Source organism: Macrobrachium nipponense, chromosome 2 (genome assembly GCF_015104395.2).
Source record: "Macrobrachium nipponense isolate FS-2020 chromosome 2, ASM1510439v2, whole genome shotgun sequence".
NCBI classification, from domain to species: Eukaryota; Metazoa; Arthropoda; class Malacostraca; order Decapoda; family Palaemonidae; genus Macrobrachium; species Macrobrachium nipponense.
In genome coordinates, this window is record NC_087201.1 from 60,760,129 (window position 1) to 60,782,628 (window position 22,500).

The following is a 22,500-nucleotide window of genomic DNA, read 5'->3' on the forward strand; positions in this document are numbered from 1 at the left end:
ACACGATGAGGCTCGCTTCGCTTGGCATCCTACCTATACCACGAGTTCTAAAGCTTTGGTTTCTCGCACTACGACCCCCCCCCCCCCCCCCCCGCCCCCCAACAAGAAAAATCTGAAATGACGCCACTAGTTTCAAATGAGAAATTTAAGGAATGTTGAAAACTCCGCCCACTTGCGAAAACGTGCGTCTTACCTGTAAAGAATTTCGAAGGAGAGTGTCTGTCCCGCCGACATGGGGCCGTTAGCCTTGAAGACAGAAAATCGGGTGGAACTGAGGGCTGTGGTTACGCCAGTCCATTGCTGAAAAGAAATGTGTCGTCATTAGTATCACACGGCGTAAAAAAAATTTAAATAAAAATAAAATAAAAAATAAATGAAAACAGACGTTGGCTAAAGGGGAGCTTCTGCACAGCATTTTTCCCTTAAGCACTTGTTTCTTCGATTTCCCATCTCTATTGGTTCGCTGTACATGTAGTTCCCTAAGGAAATAGAAATACAAATAGAAACAAAAAACTATTATTTGTCTCTTGCCTGTTTGATGGAATTCTGGCCACCTTTTTTATTAAGGAAGTGTCGGATCTTTCCTTGATATGCACCACGAGGAACTTTTACCCGGTATGAATCCATCTTTGCGGCGTTTAGTGCAAGCCCGTTGGGGATGACCGTAAAAAAATTAACAAAAGATTATAAATATAAAAAAGATAATGACCCACAGGAAATATAAGTCCTAGATAACTACTCCCCATGTAGGAAAGATCCGGAATGGCGTTATTCACTCAACATATTATTTTAGGAGATTCCATATTTTGATGAGCTAAAGAAATCCAACAGACAGGAGGAGAGGAACGGGAAAGTTTGGCCTGCAAGATAACCAATCTTTCATTAACTGTAAGATGATCATTACTCTGCCTGACCCAAAGTTCGAACCCTTTCGTTGACCCAAGGTCTAGAGAATTTCTCTGAGCCCTTGGCGTCGACCCACATTACCTAGCCCGCGTCAGGGTCCCTGCATTAACTCTTCCAAACATGGATTCATCTTAACTGCCCTCTCACCAGTGGCGCATTTTAGGCGGGGGTTACAAGGTCACGTGGCCCCCCCCCATCCTGGATATGAATAATAATTTCTAGATCCCCCACTGTTTCACACAAAGAACTTAATGGGTGCCGTAAGAATTTCAATATTCCCTGACAATTATTAATAAAACTTAAATAAGATAATAAGACCAAATAACATATTTTCTTTTAACACGAGTTTATAAGAAAATGGTAAAAACGATTAACACCAGAATCTAACAGAATAATCAAAATGCCAAAATATCAACCAGATCAGATGATTATGTGAACATACAGGTGGCCCAAAGTATAGCTATATTTCTTTCACGGGTTAAAAGGGCCTATGCATAAATTACTAGCTGTAGTACGGGTAATCGGACATCTATCTGTACATATGCCATTAGAGATTATATGTCTCCTTTCTCCGTGGTCCTCAACGGATACCGTTTACTTGTTTCTGTAAACTCGATGCGTGTCACTGATTTGTACTGTTGATGGTAGTTTATATGTGTGAAAAATTTATATTTCATTCTAGATGCTGTCCCTCTTTTTTCATTATAAATACGTTCAAGATCAGCACTTTCAGCGTCAAACAACCATTTTAGCATATTTTGTCCTGTGTCAACCAAACGAGTCGTTTGTATAGTTTAAATCTTTTATAAATGTGTATGATGTATGATTGTGCTTTTCAGATGGCAGACTGCTGTAGGAAGGATCAGAACAATAATTATAATTCTTGGCCCGAAATCTCCTGACTCAGACATCAGCGTTGCCCTCCTTTTTTTAGGAATTTTTCCAAGTCTTTTCGTCATCTTACTTAATTCACGCAGTAAATTTTGGATGACGTACATCACAAAAGAATTTATAAGGCTCTCTTCACGATACCATTTCGTTATAGGGCGCTGTTAACAGAATTTCATTCTAATAAAGAAAAGTAAATGTTGAACGATGACAAACTTACACATATGTTCCGCAGAGTGGCAGATATCATTCCTGCTCCCAGACCTAACTAGATTACAACAGACAGCTGTTTCACATTCTTTTCTCCATGAATGTGTTGGAGTAAACAAGACGGATGAGAGCATTTTCACTGAGTAAACAGTAAATAAATCCTTTTAGATTTAAAGTTGAAATTGTCGATAAACGGAAAGGGATCTGGCCAGAAAAATAAATATCAGTCACGACGTACCTACAGGTAAAACCAGAGAACTCCATATACCTGCAGTCCAACTTAATGAACCAAATCATTCCCATCATGCAAAATTAATGCGTCCCTCTCTCACCTGAAATGTGATTCTTCCATTAAAGTGCGAAGTACTTATTATCAGTTGTAACGTTTAGGCACGATACAGACATTAAAACGAAAGGCGATGGCACATGGCGACAAGCTGTTTACCTGTGATTACGTAAACTGTTTCCACGTAACGGTGCATACACATCTTTTTTGTGATACATAACACATACAGCGCATAATTTGTAAACGCTTACGTAGTACTTTAGTGGATCATTTTTGTTATAAGCAATTAGTTACAGATGTCCACTGCTAGACTGAAACCAGCACCAATGAAATCCCATAAATTCCCGCTACACAAGTGTTGCCAACTATTCAGTAACCTATACCAACGATAAGAGTGGTGAGTTTGTTTTGCTCTGATCGGCTCCCATGATATGATCCTTTCTCATCTTTCGATACCAGTCTAAATTGTAAATACTCTCAGTACTTGATGTAAACAGTCGGAAATTATTCTCGCAGAACAAGTGGCGACTGTTTAAAAAAAAAAAAATACATTACCGTTCTAACTCGTGTGAATATTGATTATGGTACTAGGAGAAAATAACTTTCATGTCGACACGCCCTTTAGTTATGGCCAGTCTCTGATAATCTTGTTTTTCTTCTTCTTCATCTTCTTCTTTTGTTTTCTTTCTCTTAGAACTACAACTACCGTAGTACTGTATCTTACAATGACGTTGAAATATATGCCGTAATTCACGCGTGATCTAAACGAATTGCATTTCAATGCCTTTGCTCCATTAGTGAAAGAGCATTAATGTTATTTACTTTTTCTACGGTTCAGGCCCATTGTCCTCTTCCTTTTCGTTAAGAGATGATACAACATTCTCTTCTGTTCTCTAAAAATCTGGAGTGTCCTTGTGCTCCTTTGCAACAACAGGCAAAACCTTATTCAAGGCCAAATAAGTTACCGCATGGAGGCATCCTTTTACACTGCACACACATAATTCCAAAATAAATTTCAATAATATCAAACAATTTATTGATGTCATCTGAAGTTCCCGGATAAATATTTCTTTCTAATAGCAGTAGTCATGTGGTTATTACTATTACTGAAAACAATTTCGTAGCGGTATGATGAATCATGCGTAAAATTCAGCGACTTCCACTGACTTCTCATATTTCTACATACTGTTAGTCCTGCAAAACTTGTTTTTGAATGAATCTAAACTAAATGAGACGAATCCCATATGTTTAATGGTAATTATTCATATACAAATAAAATTGTAAATAATAAGGTTCAAAACAAAGATACTATAGAGTACACAAAGATACTCAAGTTAGCCATATGAGCCGTACCACGGTGCCAGTAGAGACAACTGGTAGTTGTAATCAAAATGAAATACCATGGCGTCATAAATCCCAACCAATGGGAACACGATTTTCCACATGATTGGCGAATAGTGGCATTTGTTTACGCACTGTGTTCGGAAGGTATATATTGGCTGCAGCTTATGTAGCTAAACTTTTATTGTGGATTATCATACTATAATGGGCGTAATGTCTGTCTGTCTGTTTGTCTGTCATTCAATCACGGCCAAACGGCTGGTCAGATGGGCATGAAACTTGGCAGGGTTATAGTGGGGACCCCTAAGATGGTTTGTAATGGGGTTTCATCCAACCTAACCCCCTCCTTTGTAGGGGGTGGGGGTGAGAAGGGATTCCCTGAAACGGAGCTGTTTCTGGCCGTGAGACGAGGCTGGTTATTCCCGTAGATTTAGTTACTTTACGATTTTTCATACTTATCATCAATATCCGCAAGATTTTTTGAATAACTTAAATCCATCGGGACTGCCAGTGCACAAAATAATGTTGAAGAAGTACTGCCCGGTAATGTTGCTTCGGAATTTCGATCCTGCCGATGGACATAATAAAAAGGAAACTGAGAAGTTCCTACTTTCCACTCTTTTTTGGAAGACACAGGATCATAAGAGCATTTATCAGTAGCCATAACGCACTGACATACAAGTTGCGTCTATGCAGTAACATAATGAAAAGAAAGATACTTTATTATTCGTATCACCGTGCAAAGTAATTGACAAAGAAAAGAAAAAAATTTGAGTCGAGTATCATTGTGTACACAATAGTATCTTTGGTTCAAAATCAGTTGCAAAGATGTGAATGGGAAAGGGAAATCTTACTTATTCTATACGATAAAAAAAGAAACTGATATGGATAACAAACTCTGCGATAACTTGCACTAAACAAAAGTCAGTAACATCGGCAGGAAATGACTTACTTCGAAAGACGTAACTGGAGATGTAAACTCAAAGTCTACCGTCCAGGATGTGAAATCGGAGTCGACTGGGATGTTTACTTGGCCATTCCAGCCGGCGTTCCAGGAAGATTTTTCACTCAGGCGGCTGTCGCAGGATTCTAAAAGAATGCAAGAATGTCATTGTATTTTGCATTGATATATATATATATATATATATATATATATATATATATATATATATATATATATATGTGTGTGTGTGTGTGTGTGTGTGTGTGTGTGTGTGATGAGCATCTTTAGTTATGGCATGAACAAAATTTAAATTACCGCACCACAGTCAGTATTGCTATAAATATACGAGGATGCCTGTGATGCAAAAGGAACAATAATCATCATACGCACCGTTAGATGATCTATTTGCCACACCGCCCACCTCCATTGTTTTAACCGAAGAAAGGGTTGAATCAACGATACTTCCCTGCTCTTTGAATTTGTTCGAAAAGTTTCTCAGGTTCTTTGCAAAGTCCACTACTAACTAGCACTACTGCCACCCCAACCTACGACAAAGCGTTACTACTCTCTACAAGCAAATAGCAGAAGATACTGGGTACAACCAAACTCACCAAAAGAACCTCGACTGAGTATGTTGCTCGGTCTAAAATGGCTAAAAAAAGAAAAGGGCATTATGAAAAAAAGTTATAAACAGGGTTTATTTACAATTATTTGAGCATAAGGATGGTAGACGCCTGGAGGGAGACACAAACCTATGGCATCGAACTGTAATGGGAATAACGTGCAGTCATTTATTCAATCCTCTGTCAGACTAGAATGATGTCATCATTATGATACCCAAATCCTGTACATCATCATTTGAATCTGTTATTTTAATAGTATTAAAAGAAACAGCAGTGACGTACAATTATTGTATATGTTTAGGGAATATTCGAACGCTTTTGCATACACGTTCATGAATTTCACTTGCAATTTCCGCGATGCATTCGTCGGGAGTTCTTGAAATATCTACTAACCTAAGGACATTCCTTACCTGGGCTGTAGGCATCACCCTCGACCCGCTCGTAGAGGCACCTGAAACCGCGCTTCTTGTTCTTCGAGCCGTCCGTGACAAACTCCAGTCTTATCTGTCCTTTGGCGAAGATATCTTAAGGGAGTAGGAAATACAAAACTCATTTTAAGCAAAAAAATTATCTCCCTAGTTTTGTGCTAAATTTCAATCGCAAGCCAAACTACTTCTAGGTGGACTTTTACTACAGAAAGAGACGCCATTAATCCTCAAGAAATCTTTTGTACAACTATCGTAACCCAAAATGTAACATGACTCCATATCAGCATCATGAGTAAACCGAAACTATGATTCCTTATTATGAAGAGGACTCATCGTTAGGACACAAGGCGAAAATGCTATTTATCTCCCAAGCAAAAGTTCGCAAAATGTCAACAAACGGAAAAAGGGACATAAGAAACAATGTAGGCAAAAGTGGAATCACATGCACCATCAAATGACAACAAGCAAATTATAATTAAAAAAAAAGTTATATAAATATGTATTAGATGTGGTAATATCAGTCAATATCACAGGCGCTGTAAGATGGCACGGCAGCCTTCCATAGATTTAGGAGCAATTCCGTAGCATGAAAAAGAACAAAAATCTTTGGTACTGATCGCTGCGACACAGTTACACCTCGGCACTCAGGCATTGCGATGACCTCAGACCCTATTGTTTACATAAATGGAAAAATCAACTTGGATCTTCTCCCTACCAACTATCGAGTTTCTCAGGGGACCTTTTCCTTCTCTTTTAATCTCCCTTGGAGTAAACTTGAAGACTGACGGATCGTGGTCCAGGGTGAGAAGTATCAAGAGGTGGGATGATATCCAGAGATCTTTTATCATAAAAAATTCGATGAAATGACATAGCTGTGGCGTGTGGGCTATTCCATATATTTTTACCAAGGAAAAATAATACAGGGCGCTAGGCACATTTCTATCAGAAATAAAGGTTTTACGCTTAAATAATCGTTTTAAGTACGAGTAATTCGTTTCTCGCAGCCATTTTGTAAATTTTTCCGTTTCAAGACGACTTTCAGCAATATCTTAATAGCTTTAGATGTTATTTTATCATCAAATACAGTCTTTTTGCCACGAAGCGCTCCGTTGCATGAATCATAGTTCCTCAGTTTAATAAAATGTGTCTAGTTTTCATGGGCCCATTTCATTTCCTCCGCGATGATGATGGCCATGAATGAAAGGCCTATCTACAGAACACAACCGACCTCTGCTGATTCACAAGTCACAACTGCCCAATGCTTGTCGTGCACAACGTTTTTAAGTGACGCTATAAGGAATGACTGATTCATAGAATCAGGTTTCTCTTTTCATATAACTTTTGCACCCGAAAGGGAAACAATGGAATGGAATATGGAATTCTGGCCAATGTCCAAGCGCTAGGACCTGTGAGGTCATTCAGCGCTGAAAGGGAAATTGATAGTCGAAAGATTTTAAAGGTGTAACAGGAGGAAACCCTCGCAGTTGCACTATGAAACAATTGTCAGGAAAGGGTGGAAAGTAAGATGGAAAAGAATATAAACGGAAGTACAAAATAAGGAATGAAAGGGGTTGCAGCTAGAGGCCGAAGGGACGCTGCAAAAAACCTTAAGTATTGCTACAGTGCACCGCATGAGTTGCACTAAAGGCACCAACCCCCACGGGAGAAAAGGAAACAATACACTTCAGACTACTTTGTAAATGACTTGAATTGTTGAAAATGCTCTTTCATTATTATTCACTGCAATCCATTACTAAGCTGTTGGCATCTACCTTAAGTACTTCCGGTATCAACTTCACGGTTCTTCCGGTTATAAACTGGAGCCAAGAGCTACAATAAACCGATGCGCCACTCACTCAAGAATAATTTCCTAAAATTATTATTGTTTGCAACAAGGTCTCACATAATTTGACTTCACGCATGATGGCCTGATTTACACCTGGGGGAGTTTTCCCAAGGTAGCAGACTAAAGAGTAAAGTACCTTTGTTTGTTCATTTGTTTGTATAGTGTTTTTACGTTACATGGGACCAGTGGTTATTCAGCAACGGGGCCAACGGCTTCACGTGACTTCCGAACCACGTCGAGAGTGAACTTCTACCCCCGGAAATACACATCTCTCACACCTAAGTGGAATGCCTGAGAATCGAAGTCGCGGCCACCGAGGTAGCAGAACAAGACCATACCGATCACATCACTGAGGCGCTTTCAAGTATACCTTTGATTCTTTCACAGGAAGATTGTGAAACATGAAAAGTCAACAAACTATTGCAGAACGTTAGTAAGATTAGAAACAAATAATACTGTCATTATCAACGAAGGTGATAACATCACCACTTACAGGAGATATTCCTGGATCATTAGGAAGGACTAAAGGAGACGGCGCCTTACAAAAGAAGTTTGAAAAAAATGACCACGTCGGTTGGGACACTAACGAAAGAAAAGAGAAAATTCAACTTAAGGATGATCAGTCAAACAACCTGAGACTGTAATTAGTCTGTCAAACACACCCTTCAAAGGAAAAGTAGCAAAATATTTGCCTGCGAGTATCGTCAAGCAAAAAAAAGCGAAGCAACCGTAACGAAGGCCCTTGTGTACCTACAGTCTCTGATTAGATCGTCAGCAGTCGGTTTTATTTACATAAAACTAGCACCACAGAAGCCGACAGTCCTAACAAAATGTTCTTTTGTCATAAGAACAGTGATCGACAGAAAATATGTCAAAAAGAGAAAACAATGTTCAACGAGCAAATGTCATCATAAGGACAAAAATCAACAGAAAATATGTCATAAGAACAATCATCAACAGATGTCATAAGAACAATGATTAACAGAAAATTCGTCATAGAAACAATGATCCACAGAAAACATATCTTAAGAACAGAGCCTGTGAAGAAGCCATGACAAGCCTCCCTCCCAGGCCTATGGTAGCAATAGACAGTGACACAAATTCCGGTAAAATCCACTCCTTTTCAACCGTAACACATCAAAATTCTCTTTGAATTAAAAGCAACTACAGGTAACAAAATTGAACACTTACTTCTCGGTGGATTTCTACCACAGAAAGAGACGCCGTTAATTCTCAAGGAATCTTTTGTACAGCCGATGGACTTCTGAATGTTCATTTTTGTGCAAGTCAACTTCAGGGTGGCATCTGAACTTGCCTGAAACATGAGTATACCATTAAAAGTAATTTCCACGAAAGGAAAGAGAATTTTGGAAGATATTTGATTTTAACAACACCGCAGTTTGGTTTTCATTGACATTCCAACATTAGCAGTAGTTTAATTCCCATAAATTCTTATGACAAATAGGAGCAAATTTTCATTGAAAGCTGAAAAATCACATCAATGATCAATCTGGTCAAAAGCTTTTGTCAAATTAAATCAGTTTCTTCTCATTGATGAAAAATGAAAATTTATAATCACATACTTGTACTAACATTACAATCACTGATTACAAGTGATCATCATTCATTTTTCGATAGGTCTTCAGAAAAATTATATCTAGAGTATTTAATTTTTTTTAAATCAGGTTTTTCTTCATCTACGAGCTGCTCCAAGAGCATGAGCCCTTCTTGGCGAAAGACCAACTTAATCTAAAACAATATACCTGTACACACTTACTAGTATATTGTACACGCAGTGTGAGTTATGGGGATACTTTTTAGGATACCGAGGACTCTTAACGACACCCTGCTCAGCCAGGAAAGTTTCACCACAGGCGTCTTCCCCTACCATCGGAACCGCGACAACTGCAGCTGCGCAGTAGCTCAGCAACAACGCAGGCAGCATCTAAGCATACGAATGAATAAATATCATTATTGCTTATGCTTATGATTTTTTTTTCATGGAGAAATTCATATGAACTCTGGGGTGGGTGTATGATATCTAGGGCTAAAGCCCAGGCACTGGGGCCAAGAAGGCCATTCAGCGCCGTATTGAAGGTTAAAAAAGTTGAATTATGGTAAATGAATGAATGAATTAGTGAGAATAATGATTCTTAAAATTAGATGTGACTAATAAATAAATAGAAAATATAAATTTCAATGAATGGGGTAATATATATTAAAAATAGTTTCATGTCTTTAAAACTCTGTATATTATATAAAATTATCTAAATATTATTAAAAATTTCTATACACTTCAAAAAGGAGATGAGAGCAGAAATGTCTGCTTCATCTCTCAAGATATTTGAGAGGGATTTACCCTGGAAATATCTTTCCCTTTGGTTAAAATATCTGGGGCAAACCATCAGAATGTGCTCCACTGCATATGAACTCTGGATTTTAAGCTTTACGCTTGGCAACTCAAGTATAAAGTTGAGAACAATCATTCATTAACTATCTCTGTGGAGTATTTTGATTGTTTCACACGCTGGTGCAAATATATGACAGCAAGCAGTTGCCCTCAGATGATTTTACGCTACGTGGAAGATATATATCACAGAGATATAATCTCATGATGAAACTTCTTTTGATTGCTATCCTATTCTTATTCACTTTCACACTCTAGTAACACAAACTTTCGTTCCTAAATACTTACTGCAGCAGCTAGTTATCGCAATCACTCGCGGACGTCGTAAAACTCGGTGACAGTGTGAGGGAACATGTAAACTTCATCGTAATTCGGCGTGATTAGTCGTAATACGGTTTTAACTCCGGTCAAGGGTTCGAATCGCCGACATGAGACCCGGCCTTTACAGGCTGTTATTTCATCCACATCATGTGACACTTTAACTTGTTTCAATAACTCATTTAACTTCTCCTTATACCATTTACCTCTTCCTAACGAGCACTGCTAAAGATTAATTTTTCACATGCGATTCAAAATCCTTCGTTAAAACCTCACGTGCAGCTAGTTTCCTTAGAGTTTAGACCCATGAAATATTTGTAGCAAGGAAATGGTTTCCGTAGCCAATAAAACTATTAAGTAGACCCATTCATCAATTCTGGTGATGAGGAAAGGAAATCAGTATCCCATATCCCAGCGAACATAGCAGTGAAACAACAATCTGCACCTATATTTTATCTTGATTATGAAAATAGTCTACAAAATGAGAAAATAAAAGAGAGAGAGAGAGAGAGAGAGAGAGAGAGGAGAGAGAGAGAGAATCTCTTAAGCAAATAATCTAGATTAACATTCTATATTAAATGGAGGGTAGGCTAGGTATACGAGTAACAGCTGACGAGAGAAAGACATGTTAATTATCCAAATATTGTTATTCATAACGTTAACGCACACATATGGAATAATCCAAAGGGGACCATTGATTTGCTAAACAAGTTTCCACATTATCAAAGGAACGTGATTATGTGAAGATGATATACTACACATTCAAAAAAGTATAACAATAAACCAAATAATTATATACATACATAAAAGCTAGGAAACCAGTTGGGAAATTAAATAGAATTATGTTTTAAAGCAGCGTCAGAACCTTTTCTAAACACTTTGGTACATCGTACAAGCATCTGTAACATTGCCAGCTTTTACAGAGTTTATTTTGGTTCTCCTTCCTGGACCCACGCCGCCACCCCACCCCCTAAAACAGGTGCACAGTTCACATCAAATACTGAAAATATTTTCAGTGTAATGATGAATGAATGCTATTTTAGCTTACACGTAAAAAAGAAAATGTAATAACATAAGTGGAAAAGCGGAAAAATATGAAAACTCTGCTGGATTCTCGGATCTTTGTTTATGGCACAAGCACTTCTTGTAGTACTACACTATCACTGAACGGTATATTCATTTTCCACATTAGTAACACTTCTTGTACCGTACACGAATGTTTGCTATACCATAAAATAGGGCATAATACAGAGATAGCTTCTATATACAAAGGGTAAAAGAGGAAAACTGGAAAAGGCAAAATACTTGAATTTTTTAAACCCTCAAGTGACAATAACCATCTTTTCTATACACCATCAATAACATTAACCATCCCTTCTAGACACCATCACTAAAATTAACCACCTGTTATATACACCATAAATAACATTAACCATCCTTTCTATACACCATCAATACATTTTATATTCATTATCCACATCAGCAATGCATCTTCCGCACTATATTTGTAAGTATACAATTCAAGGCAAGGAATGATTCCAAGAGGTGGCCTCTTTACGCAATGGTCGCAGATTTGTTTTTCTTTTCATAACATTCCCTTTAATTAACTCTCTTTGGGCAATTCTTTGGCAGGTTATGGCACACTACTCACTGAGGTTTGTGAGTTTTGTTTTAACATTGTGCTAGAAAATGCCTCTCAATTATCTTGCTTCAGTAGGGTCTGGAGATCGACCACGTCTGTAAAATATCTACCCTTGATACCCATCTTACAAGCAGTAAATTACATTTTCCCTGAACTTTCTCGCCCAAGTTCTTACAAGAATCTGAATTTCATAAAATAATATTTCCATTAAACAGTGCTAAAGTAAGTATATCTTAGTTTTACCAGACCACTAAGCTGATTAACAGCTCTCCTAGGGCTGGCCCGAAAGATTAGATATTTTTACGTGGTTAGGCAACGGGACCTACAGCTTATTGTGGGATCCGAACCACACTATATCGAGAAATGAATTTCTATCACCAGAAATAAATTCCTCTGATTCCGCGTTGGCCGAGCCGGGTTTCGAACTTCGGACCACCGGATTGGCAGCCGAGCTCGAAAACCACTCGTCCAGCGAGGAACTAATTAAACATCGCTGCCTCAATAAAGAATTAAACAGTGCTGCCTCATTAAAGAATTTATATCTGTCCTTTACAAATACTGCTCAGAACTTGCTGTGTGAATACAATTATTTTCACTAGCTTTCATAGAATAGACTTTTGTTAGATCATTTTGCAATTGAACTTCTATTTCCTGGAAAAATCAAGTTCTTAAATCCAGTTACCTAAGGGTCAGTATAAGCTCTCATATTATAAAACTGTTTGGAATTATTACCAGTTGACTTTAAATCAAATATCATCATCAATATTGCCATCATCCTAGCGTCCCACCTCATCACCAAAATCGTAATCAGATTCTGAATCACTTACCCCATAAGAAAAATTTCTCAGGTTATTGGAACAAAGACCAGTGAAAAGGCAGCTGACAGGTGGAGAATGTACAAAAAATACTCATTCTCTGTAAACGAAAATCCCGTGCTGATCCAAAGTAAATATTTTATGTCACAAATTATGGTAAAAATTTACTTTATTCCATTACGGCAGTTTGGTCTTTAAAAAATATCACTTTCCTATATTTAATGTTTGTTTTGAACGTTTTCGATATTCCTTTTTATTAACAAATTACCTAAACAACCACACACATAACCTAACCTGACTTAGGGTAGCAAGTCCTTACCCTAATACTTGATATTAGTTTGGGGTCTGGGTCAAATTCCCGACAGTCATAATCCCGACACCCGTTATCCCGACAGCCAAAATCCCGACACACACACACACACATATTTATATATATATATATATATATATATATATATATATATATATATATATATATATATATATATATATATATATGTATATGTATATATATATATATATATATATATAATATATAGAGAGAGAGAGGAGAGAGAGCGAGAGAGAGAGAAGAGGAGAGAGAGAGAGAGAGAGAGAGAGAGTTTTAAACGGTGAACCACCGGACAGTGATAATAAGGCCTTTCATATAAATGTGAGTGCTTTGGTTTGTTCTTAACGTTAAAACTCCGAACTATGATAATTATTGTTTCGGTTGGCTGTTAACGTTAAAACTCCGAACTGTGATCATTATTGTTTCGGTTGGCTGTTAACATTAAAACTTCGAACTATGATAATTATTTTTTCGGTTTGGCTGTTAACGTTAAAACTCCAAACCGTGATAATAATTGTTTCGGTTGGCTGTTAACGTTAAAACTCCAACTATGATTATTATTTTTTCGGTTGGCTGTTAACGTAAAAACTCCGAACTATGATAATTATTTTTTCGGTTGGCTGTTAATGTTAAAACTCCAACTATGATAATTATTTTTTCGGTTTGCTGTTAACGTTAAAACTTCGAACTATGATAATTATTGTTTCGGTTGGCTGTTAATGTAAAAACTCCGAACTGTGATAATTATTGTTCGGTTGGTATGTTAACGTAAAAACTGGCCGACTATGATAATCATTGTTTCCGGTTGGCTAGTTAACGTTAAAACTCCTATGATAATTATTTTTCCGTTGGCTTGTTAGCGTTAAACTCCGAACTATGATAAACTCGTTAAAAACTCCGAACTATGATAATTATTAATTCGGTTGGCTGTTAACGTAAAAAATCCGAACTATGATAATCATTGTTTCGGTTGGCTGTTAACGTTAAAACTCCGAACTGAGATAATCATTGTTTCGGTTGGCTGTTAACGTAAAAACTCCGAACTATGATAATTGTTGTTTCGGTTGGCTGTTAACGTTAAAACTCCGAACTATGATAATTATTTTTTTGGTTGGCTGTTAACGTTAAAACTCCGAACTATGATAATCATTGTTTCGGTTGGCTGTTAACGTAAAAACTCCGAACTGTGATAATTATTGTTTCGGTTGGCTGTTAACGTAAAAACTCTGAACTATGATAATCACTGTTTCGGTTGGCTGTTAACGTTAAAACTCCGATCTATGATAATCATTGTTTCAGTTAGCTGTTAACGTTAAAACTCCGAACTATGATAATCATTGTTTCATTGGCTGTTAGGTTAACGGTTAAAAACTTTCCGAACTATTTAGATTAATCGTTTTGTTCCGGTTGGTTGTTAGTTTTAAAAATATTCCGAACTGTTGATAATATTGTTTTCCGGTTGGCTGTTAACGTTCAACAAAAACTTCTGAACGATTGATATATTATTATAGATTAATTATTGTATTTCGGTTCGGACTTTACGTAAAAAAGTCCTGAAAACTATTGATAGAATCATTGATTCGGTTGGCTGGTTAACGTTAAAAACCTCCGAACTTGAGGAAATCAATTGTTTCGGTTGGGGGATTTGGTTTAAAACGGACGGTTGGTAAAACTGTCGAAAATTAACCGAAAAAAACTTAAAAAACAAAACTCCGAACTATGTTCATTATTGTTTCCGGTTGGATTTGGCTGGTTAACGGTAAAAACTTGTTTGAAACCTATAACTTAACCGGGAACTAAAAAACTTGGTCTGTCGAACTTAAATTGGATAAATCAATTGTTTGTGTGTTTTCGGTTAGGCTGTTAAACGTTAAAACTAAAGTAACTTAAAACTCCGAAACTGTGATAATTAATTGTTTTCGGTTTGGCTGTTACAACGTTAAAAACTCCGAACTATGATAATCGTTGTTTCGGTTGGCTGTTAACGTTAAAACTCCGAACTATGATAAATTATTGTTTCGGTTGGGCTGTTAATCGTTTTAAAACTCCGAACTATTGATTAATTAATTGTTTCGGTTTGGCTGGTTAAACGTTAATTTTTAAACTCCGAACTATGATAATCATTGTTTCCCCCCCCCCCTTGGTTGGCTGTTTAACATAAAAAACTCCGAACTGGTTGATAATTATTGTTTCGGTTGGCTGTTAACCCGTACAAAAACTCCTGAACTATGATAATTATTGTTTTCGGTTGGCTGTTAACGTTAAAACTCCGAACTATGATAATCATTGTTTCGGTTGGCTGTTAACGTTAAAACTCCGAACTATGATAATTATTGTTTCGGTTGGCTGTTAACGTTAAAACTCCGAACTATGATAATTATTGTTTCGGTTGGCTGTTAACGTAAAAACTCCGAACTATGATAATCATTGTTTCGGTTGGCTGTTAACGTTAAAACTCCGAACTGAGATAATCATTGTTTCGGTTGGCTGTTAACGTTAAAACTCCGAAACTATGTTCATTATTGTTTCGGTTGGCTTCTTAAAGTTTAAAACTATGAAACTACATGATAATTAGTTGTTTTTTTGTATTTTCGGTCGGTGTCAACGTAAAAAAATCCGAACTATGATAATCACGGTTTCGGTTGGCTGTTTAACGTAAAAAAACTCGAACTGAGATATCATGTTTTTCGGGTGTGCCTGTAACGTTAAAACTCGAACTATGTTCATTATTGTTAGGTTGGCTGTAACGTAAAAAATCGAAAACTATGATATCATTTGTTTCGGTTGGCCTGTTAACGTGTTCTAAAAACTCCGAACTGTGAAATTATTGGTTCTGTTGGCTGGTTAACGTTAAGACTTCGACATGATAATCATTGTTTCTGTTGGCTGTTAACGTTAAGACTCCGACTATGATATAATTATTGTTTCGGTTGGCTGTTAACGTTAAAACTCCGAACTATGATAATTATTGTTTCGGTTGGCTGTTAACGTTAAAACTCCGAACTATGATAATTATTGTTTCGGTTGGCTGTTAACGTTAAAACTCCGAACTATGATAATTAGGCCTCTCTTATGAACTTACAAAACGAACAGTAACAATAAAGCCTTTCATATTCGAACTATATTTCAGTGCTAAACCACCCATAGAAAAGGAAAAAATCAAATTAACGTATGTGGATACCTGATGGTTAAAGATAAAAACCGAAAAGAATCCTACTACTGGTGCTGTGAATTTCGAAAATCTAATAACTGTAAACTTGTGAATGAAGAACATTTACTAACAAAATTTGAGTAGCACAGTCATGCGACTTAAGACTGTCATACCCAGATCATTCAATGTATGGGTTTGTCTGCCGATATAGCGCTATTGCCCGCGTCTCTTCTAGAGATGATGCCTTGACTTCTCGAGACAAAATCTTTGTTCAGACTGGAATCGGTGCGGAGATCGTTTATACTGTATGACTAGTGTGTGTGTGTGTGTCGATAAAGACAATCGTTCAGTGTATGGGGGACTTTAGTACTAAGTCCTACAGGGCAACACATGAGGTGCACTGACTGCAATACCCTAACCCTGCGGAAGCGTATTATCTTGAAAGACAGTCAAGTGATGAAAATAAGACGGCTGGCGAAGAAAGGAATATTTCCGTACAATCACATCATGAAACTACAGTAATAGAAGTGCATTGTGCATAATTATGAATAAATCCCACAATAGAGATAATGAGCGATGGAATAAGGGAAACCTAAGTAAAGATAGTGCCAGAAACAAGAGGAAGAAGAATTTTTGTTTCCATTAACTAAAGTTTGCGTAGCGGAGTGGAAACTTGAAATATAGGAGTTTAAGCGTCCATGACATAGGAAAATCAATAGGAAAGTAATAAAAGAGCAGGAATGATATAACTAAATAATCAATTTTCTTTATAAGAATGTTTAGCAAATCCGAAAGCAAGTGTCTGTCAAAAATGAAAAACCTGTAACAGCTAGAGGTCGCGTGTCAAATGGGAAGCAAATCAGCGTCCGTCATGTAATATTTTCATAAGCTTTTATGGAAATCTCCTCAGAACACTTGATAGTTCAATGCGCCATGCGTCAAATACTCTGACACGAATGTATGCAAAGATGACGTGCCAAAATTAAAACTAGAGGCATTTGACGCGTGAATGTGGAGTAAATGAAACTTCCAAGTCTAATTGCAAATGCGATGAAGTTTACAAGCAGACAAAGTTAAGTATATCTTAGTTTTACCAGACCACTGAGCTGATTAACAGCTCTCCTAGGGCTGACCCGAAGGATTAGATATTTTTACGTGGCTAGGAACCAATTGGTCACCTAGCAACGGGACCTACATCTTATTGTGGGATCCGAACCACACTATATCGAAAAACGAATTATTATCATCAGAAATAGATTCCTCTGATTTTTCGTTAGCCGAGCCGAGATTCGAACTTCGGACCACCAGATTAGCAGCCGAGCGCGAAAACCACTCGTCCAGCGAGGTACTTGACAAACATTCGGTGAGAGGAGATGACAGTACATTAAACGGAATCGGTATTGATGGGACAGGCCATGTTATGATAAGCAGAGCACAGGGCCGGTTTTAAGCCTATTTGACCAATTTTATCACATAGGGCCCCGCAAAAGTTACTGTTTAAAGCCTTTTCTGGGTTCCGAGAGGAATAAACCGTTATCGAAAACATGAAATGAAGACTGAGTATGTATTATTCCTCTCATAATTATGCATATATACTAACAGAAAAATTTTACTTAGAAAATTTTTTTTCTGTTAGACCAAAAAATAGCTTTAATTCTATAATAATAATAATATTAATAATAATAATTGGTTAGGAAAAACTCTCTATCGAGAGAGTATATTATAATGTTCTAAGGGGTCCACAGTAATATAAAATGTTGCGAGTTCGTGTATAATTTTAAAACCCTTTACAAAAAGCTTTCGAACCCTTCACTGACGATGAACCCAGGGAAGGTTCGAAAACTTTTTGTAAAGGGTTTTAAAATTATACACGAACTAGCGACATTTTTTATTATTGCTGACCCCTTAGAACAACAACAACAACAACAACAACAATAATAATAATAATAATAATAATAATAATAATAATAATATAATGGCAGATATACCATAGCAGCTTATCTCTAAGTGCAAGATGCTGCCATCTCAGATTGAAGAAAACGAAGATCTGAGAGAGGGAAGGAGCTTCTATGTCGTTGAGTTTGAGTTTTCTAATGGGCCCCGCAATTCCTAGCACCGGCCCTGCTTGAAAGGTGGGGAGCTGCCCTGATACCCACTTTCTGACGCAGGCAAAATGGTGCCCCCATAAACATGTGAACCAATCTACATATTTGTGACCGTTTTTATATCAACTGATAGCAACCAACTAGCAGCAGAGAAACGATTTCTGTAACGATAATTCATCAAGAAGGGGCTACGAAAAATTGCACATGCCTCAGACAGAGGCCGAGAATGAGCCTCGAATTTATAACAGTCGTTCACGAATTCTTAAAAACCAAAATATATTATATATATAATATTATTTTATAATATAAAATTAATTTATACATATATTTATACACGTAATTGATGCTTCTGATAATAAATACACAGTCGTTCACGAAATTCTAAAACCATCTTTTATCATAAAATATAATTATATATATACTTCTATTATATATATATTCACTGTAAAATTGAATGCTTCTGATAATAAATACAACAGTCACAACCACAGGTGTTCGTTCACTGCAATATCGTGGATGAACTCATCGGAAACTTCCTCATCAGTAGCCTAAGTACACACCTACACAGTAGGCTCATCAGTGGCGTACGGAATCCCCTACACACTGCATTCGCTTCATCTTGAACTTATTCTCTTGCTTCCTTTCTGCTGAAATCCTTCCTTTTAAAGACTTCTTTCGCACGTTTACCCAACTCTTCTTAAGTGTACCTGTTTTCCGTCCTCTCACAATTCTGAATTGTATACCTACTGTTTTCGCCTGTTATCTTCCTTTCTTTCCACGTGACCGAGCTATATCAGAACACTGGTCCATCCTTTCACGTACACCAGGCTTTTTACCACCCGTTGTATGTCTTCACAAAAACAATACTTTCGCATTTTTATTCCACACAAGCTTAGTAAACAACTCACCTCTACAGGTTTTATGTTGACACTTCTTTTCTATTTCACAATTCCATTCCTTAGAAAAAGAGTTTGATTCCCTAATCCTGTCATACATTCCAATCCTGGTTTCTATAGAAATTCTGAGTTTAACTTCCAATCCTTCATTCACATCTGCTACCTTCCTCATAACACCTGTTCCAACTCGCATTTTCTCTCACCCAGCCATCATCCAAAATATTTGCTTATGAATATCGCTGCATCTGGTATTCTCATCTTCCAACATCCATATTCAGTGGTTCATTTGCCTTCTTCCCGGTTTTCATTTACCTGATAACGTTACTCTTGCAAACATTCAAACAGCTTCCTTCGCTGGCAAACACTCCCAACTCTTTCTATAGTCAGTCACACACCAGTTTCCCTTCTCTGCTCGTAATCAGTAGCCAACTATATCATCTGTAAACATTAGCCCTCCCACACCCCCTTTTTTTTAGCTATAATCTAACACTGTAAGTCTGTACCTACGTTTACTGACCTCTCTGACAACAATCAAGATACTGAACTGCCACTGAGACATAACAACCATGTTTCAGGCCCGTTTTTACACCAGACAAGTCACTCTTCAAAGCTTCACTTCCATTATGGATTTTTGTATCACTCTGAGTTACTCAATATAAACCTTAACCTTATATCCTCAACACCCTTCAAAATGGCTCTCGGTCAATTCTATCATTTGTGTTCATTAGGTCTACGTAGGCTACATACATCATTTCTTATTACTTTAAAACTTGTCACATAGTTATCAAATAGTAAACACTTGATCTACACGTAATCTTCCTTCTCACATCAGTCCTGTCATATGCCATACTTGCTCAATCAGAATTATCCCGTACCCCTCCCTGGTATAACAAGCATTTTAGTCTCCTCATTTATCTTTGCCCTCATGCAATAGAATAATTATGCCTCTAGTCCAATCTTTCTCCACCATTCTCTCATCCAGACATTCCTTATAGACCGAGGTCAGCCACTCGGTCAACCTCTCACCTCATTTGTTATCCCATCAACTCCATTCTTCTACATCTTAATTGCAACCCCTCCCCTTCTTACATCCCTAATCGTAACTGCCATAAGATTCTCAATCTTGCACTCTACCGCTACATTCTTGCATCATTCAAGTCTGCCTCCCTTCTGTCTCTTCCATATAATTGAAGAACAAATCAGGCAAGTTTGTTACCCTAATCATGATTCCTACTAATCTAGATGTAATAATTTTTCCGTTGTTATTCTACTTTCACGCCATTTGTTTACTTCTGTATGATTCAAGAAAGAAAATACGTAACTAATAGTAAATGAAAAATAAAATCCATCATTCAAACACTATGACAGTCCGAATATCCTTTTCACTATTATTATCATTATCAAGGAGATAAACAACATAAAAACATAAAAAAAGAGCCTGTAAATATCATAAAGATGATGACTCCAAGAAATATGAGTCCTACTATTATAGGACTCCTATTTATTGTGGGTCATTCCTAGGTAACCACCCCCAAAAACCCATGGGTTGGGGTCGTTATCTAAAAGAAGATTTCATCGCCCTTTCAGTGAAAAATGAGCCTACAACAGGTTCTCACAGCCTTCAATCCATTACTATCCATTTAAGGGATGGCAAGTCATCATCTTCCAAACTAATTATATGATCGAAATGGTACAAGATACCTCCCGCTAATTTGGTAATTTAGTGCAATTTTGATCGAAATGGTACAAGATACCTCTCGCTAATTTGGTAATATAGTGCAATGTCAAATGGTGTTAGATGAGGCATTTTGGCAAATTTTTACTACAGTTCCAATTCTGTTTTCCTAATAATTATGTATTTTCATGTGTTTTAATGTGTTTAGAAGGATTATGTCCTGTCTATTCAGGTGCGGCTGCCTAACTGATTTGGGGTTGATTAGGCAGTATTTGGGATACTGGTAGGTTGTTGCTGTGTAATGCCAACATAAATTTCCTACTTAGCTGACACTGAATCCCATGCTGAGTTTCACAGCAGTGATGTCACAATGTGCCTTGGTAGTGCCCAACAATCACTCCTTTAATACAGTGCCTTAACCATCTTATAAACTAGAAAATATACATCAGCAGGCTTAAAAACATAGGAATCCACACTTAGATCATGCAATTCGGACAACTACAAATATTTCTAAGCAAAATATCAACTTCGAGTGGTTATTTTGGTGGCCATCTTGAAAAATGGCCACCATTTTGGATTTTCAATTGGCCAATTGGGCAGAGTTGATTAGTATCCCTAGGAGAACTATTGTGCCAAATTTGATGCTTGTATCATCATTTACACGATTCTTCTAAAAAATTACTCTCATCTGCCCCACTATATGCATTCAAGCGGCCTTTATCCCCATCCCGTCACTCCCTACCTTCCTCCCTCCCCCTTCCTCTTCTCATCACTCCCTCAAACCACTTTCCTTGCCTCCGTGTCTCCGCCCACCTTACTTGTCTATTATATCGTACGGAGTAACATTGTATGTTATAAATATGTTGGTTTTTGTAGATTCTGTGTTCATCTAATTATTGTATTTTTTAAGCCATACAATTGCGAGTAGGTTATAGAGGATATGACCTCCACCCTATTCACCCAGTAAGGTGTACCTACTATTACGATCTCGACTTTAATTCCTTTACCCCTCGTATCCAAGCGTTGACTACGAGCAGGCAAGATAAGGTAACCAAAATTAAATCACAGTTTAACTTACGACCCAGTATATAATTAACACTACAGAGTGGTAAAAGAATTATGAAATCTGTCTCTATCTCTAACTTGTATTAAGTATTATCATAGTTGAAAAGTGATGCAAACAATTGAAAATATCACAGGAACTTTATTCACAGTCTTCGTCGCCATCAAGGAACAAGTCATCCTCGTTATCACTCTCGATATTGACGACTATGGGATCTACAGGTTAGTGGATGTTATCCATGGACCAAGGGAAAGAGGTCTGCTCACTTCCCCCCAAAATCCACCATTTAGTCAGAGTTTGTCTCCCCCCTTATTGCGTCAGCGGGTGCATCGCTGTAATGAGTGGAGGATAAGGTACCTCTAAGATCTATCATTACCTAGGCAGTACCCTATATTGGTGGGCGACTCCACCCATTTGGTAGATCTACTTGCATGGACCAGTACCTCCCTTGTTGCGCTAACACACCAAAGACACTATTAACAGAAAAGGTTGGGAAATATTAACCATTATTATGGTTGTTAAGTGAAACCTCGCTATCCTTTTCTTTACGAACTCTCCAATTATTTGCTAGTATTGAAAAAAAATATCATGGAAAACGATATTTATTGAATATTGAAAATTACAAA

At 37.3% G+C, this 22,500-nt stretch overlaps 1 protein-coding gene across 1 annotated transcript in view; it reads right to left on the reverse strand.

The window, feature by feature from the left end:
- The window catches only part of LOC135221192 (uncharacterized), a 102,539-nt gene that overhangs the window by 77,760 nt on the left and 2,279 nt on the right, over window positions 1–22,500 (reverse strand). Inside the window, 5 exon segments of the mRNA XM_064259014.1 lie at window positions 194–300; window positions 4,584–4,720; window positions 5,608–5,721; window positions 8,663–8,786; window positions 9,249–9,416. Coding sequence (XP_064115084.1) covers window positions 194–300; window positions 4,584–4,720; window positions 5,608–5,721; window positions 8,663–8,786; window positions 9,249–9,416 — 650 coding nt within the window.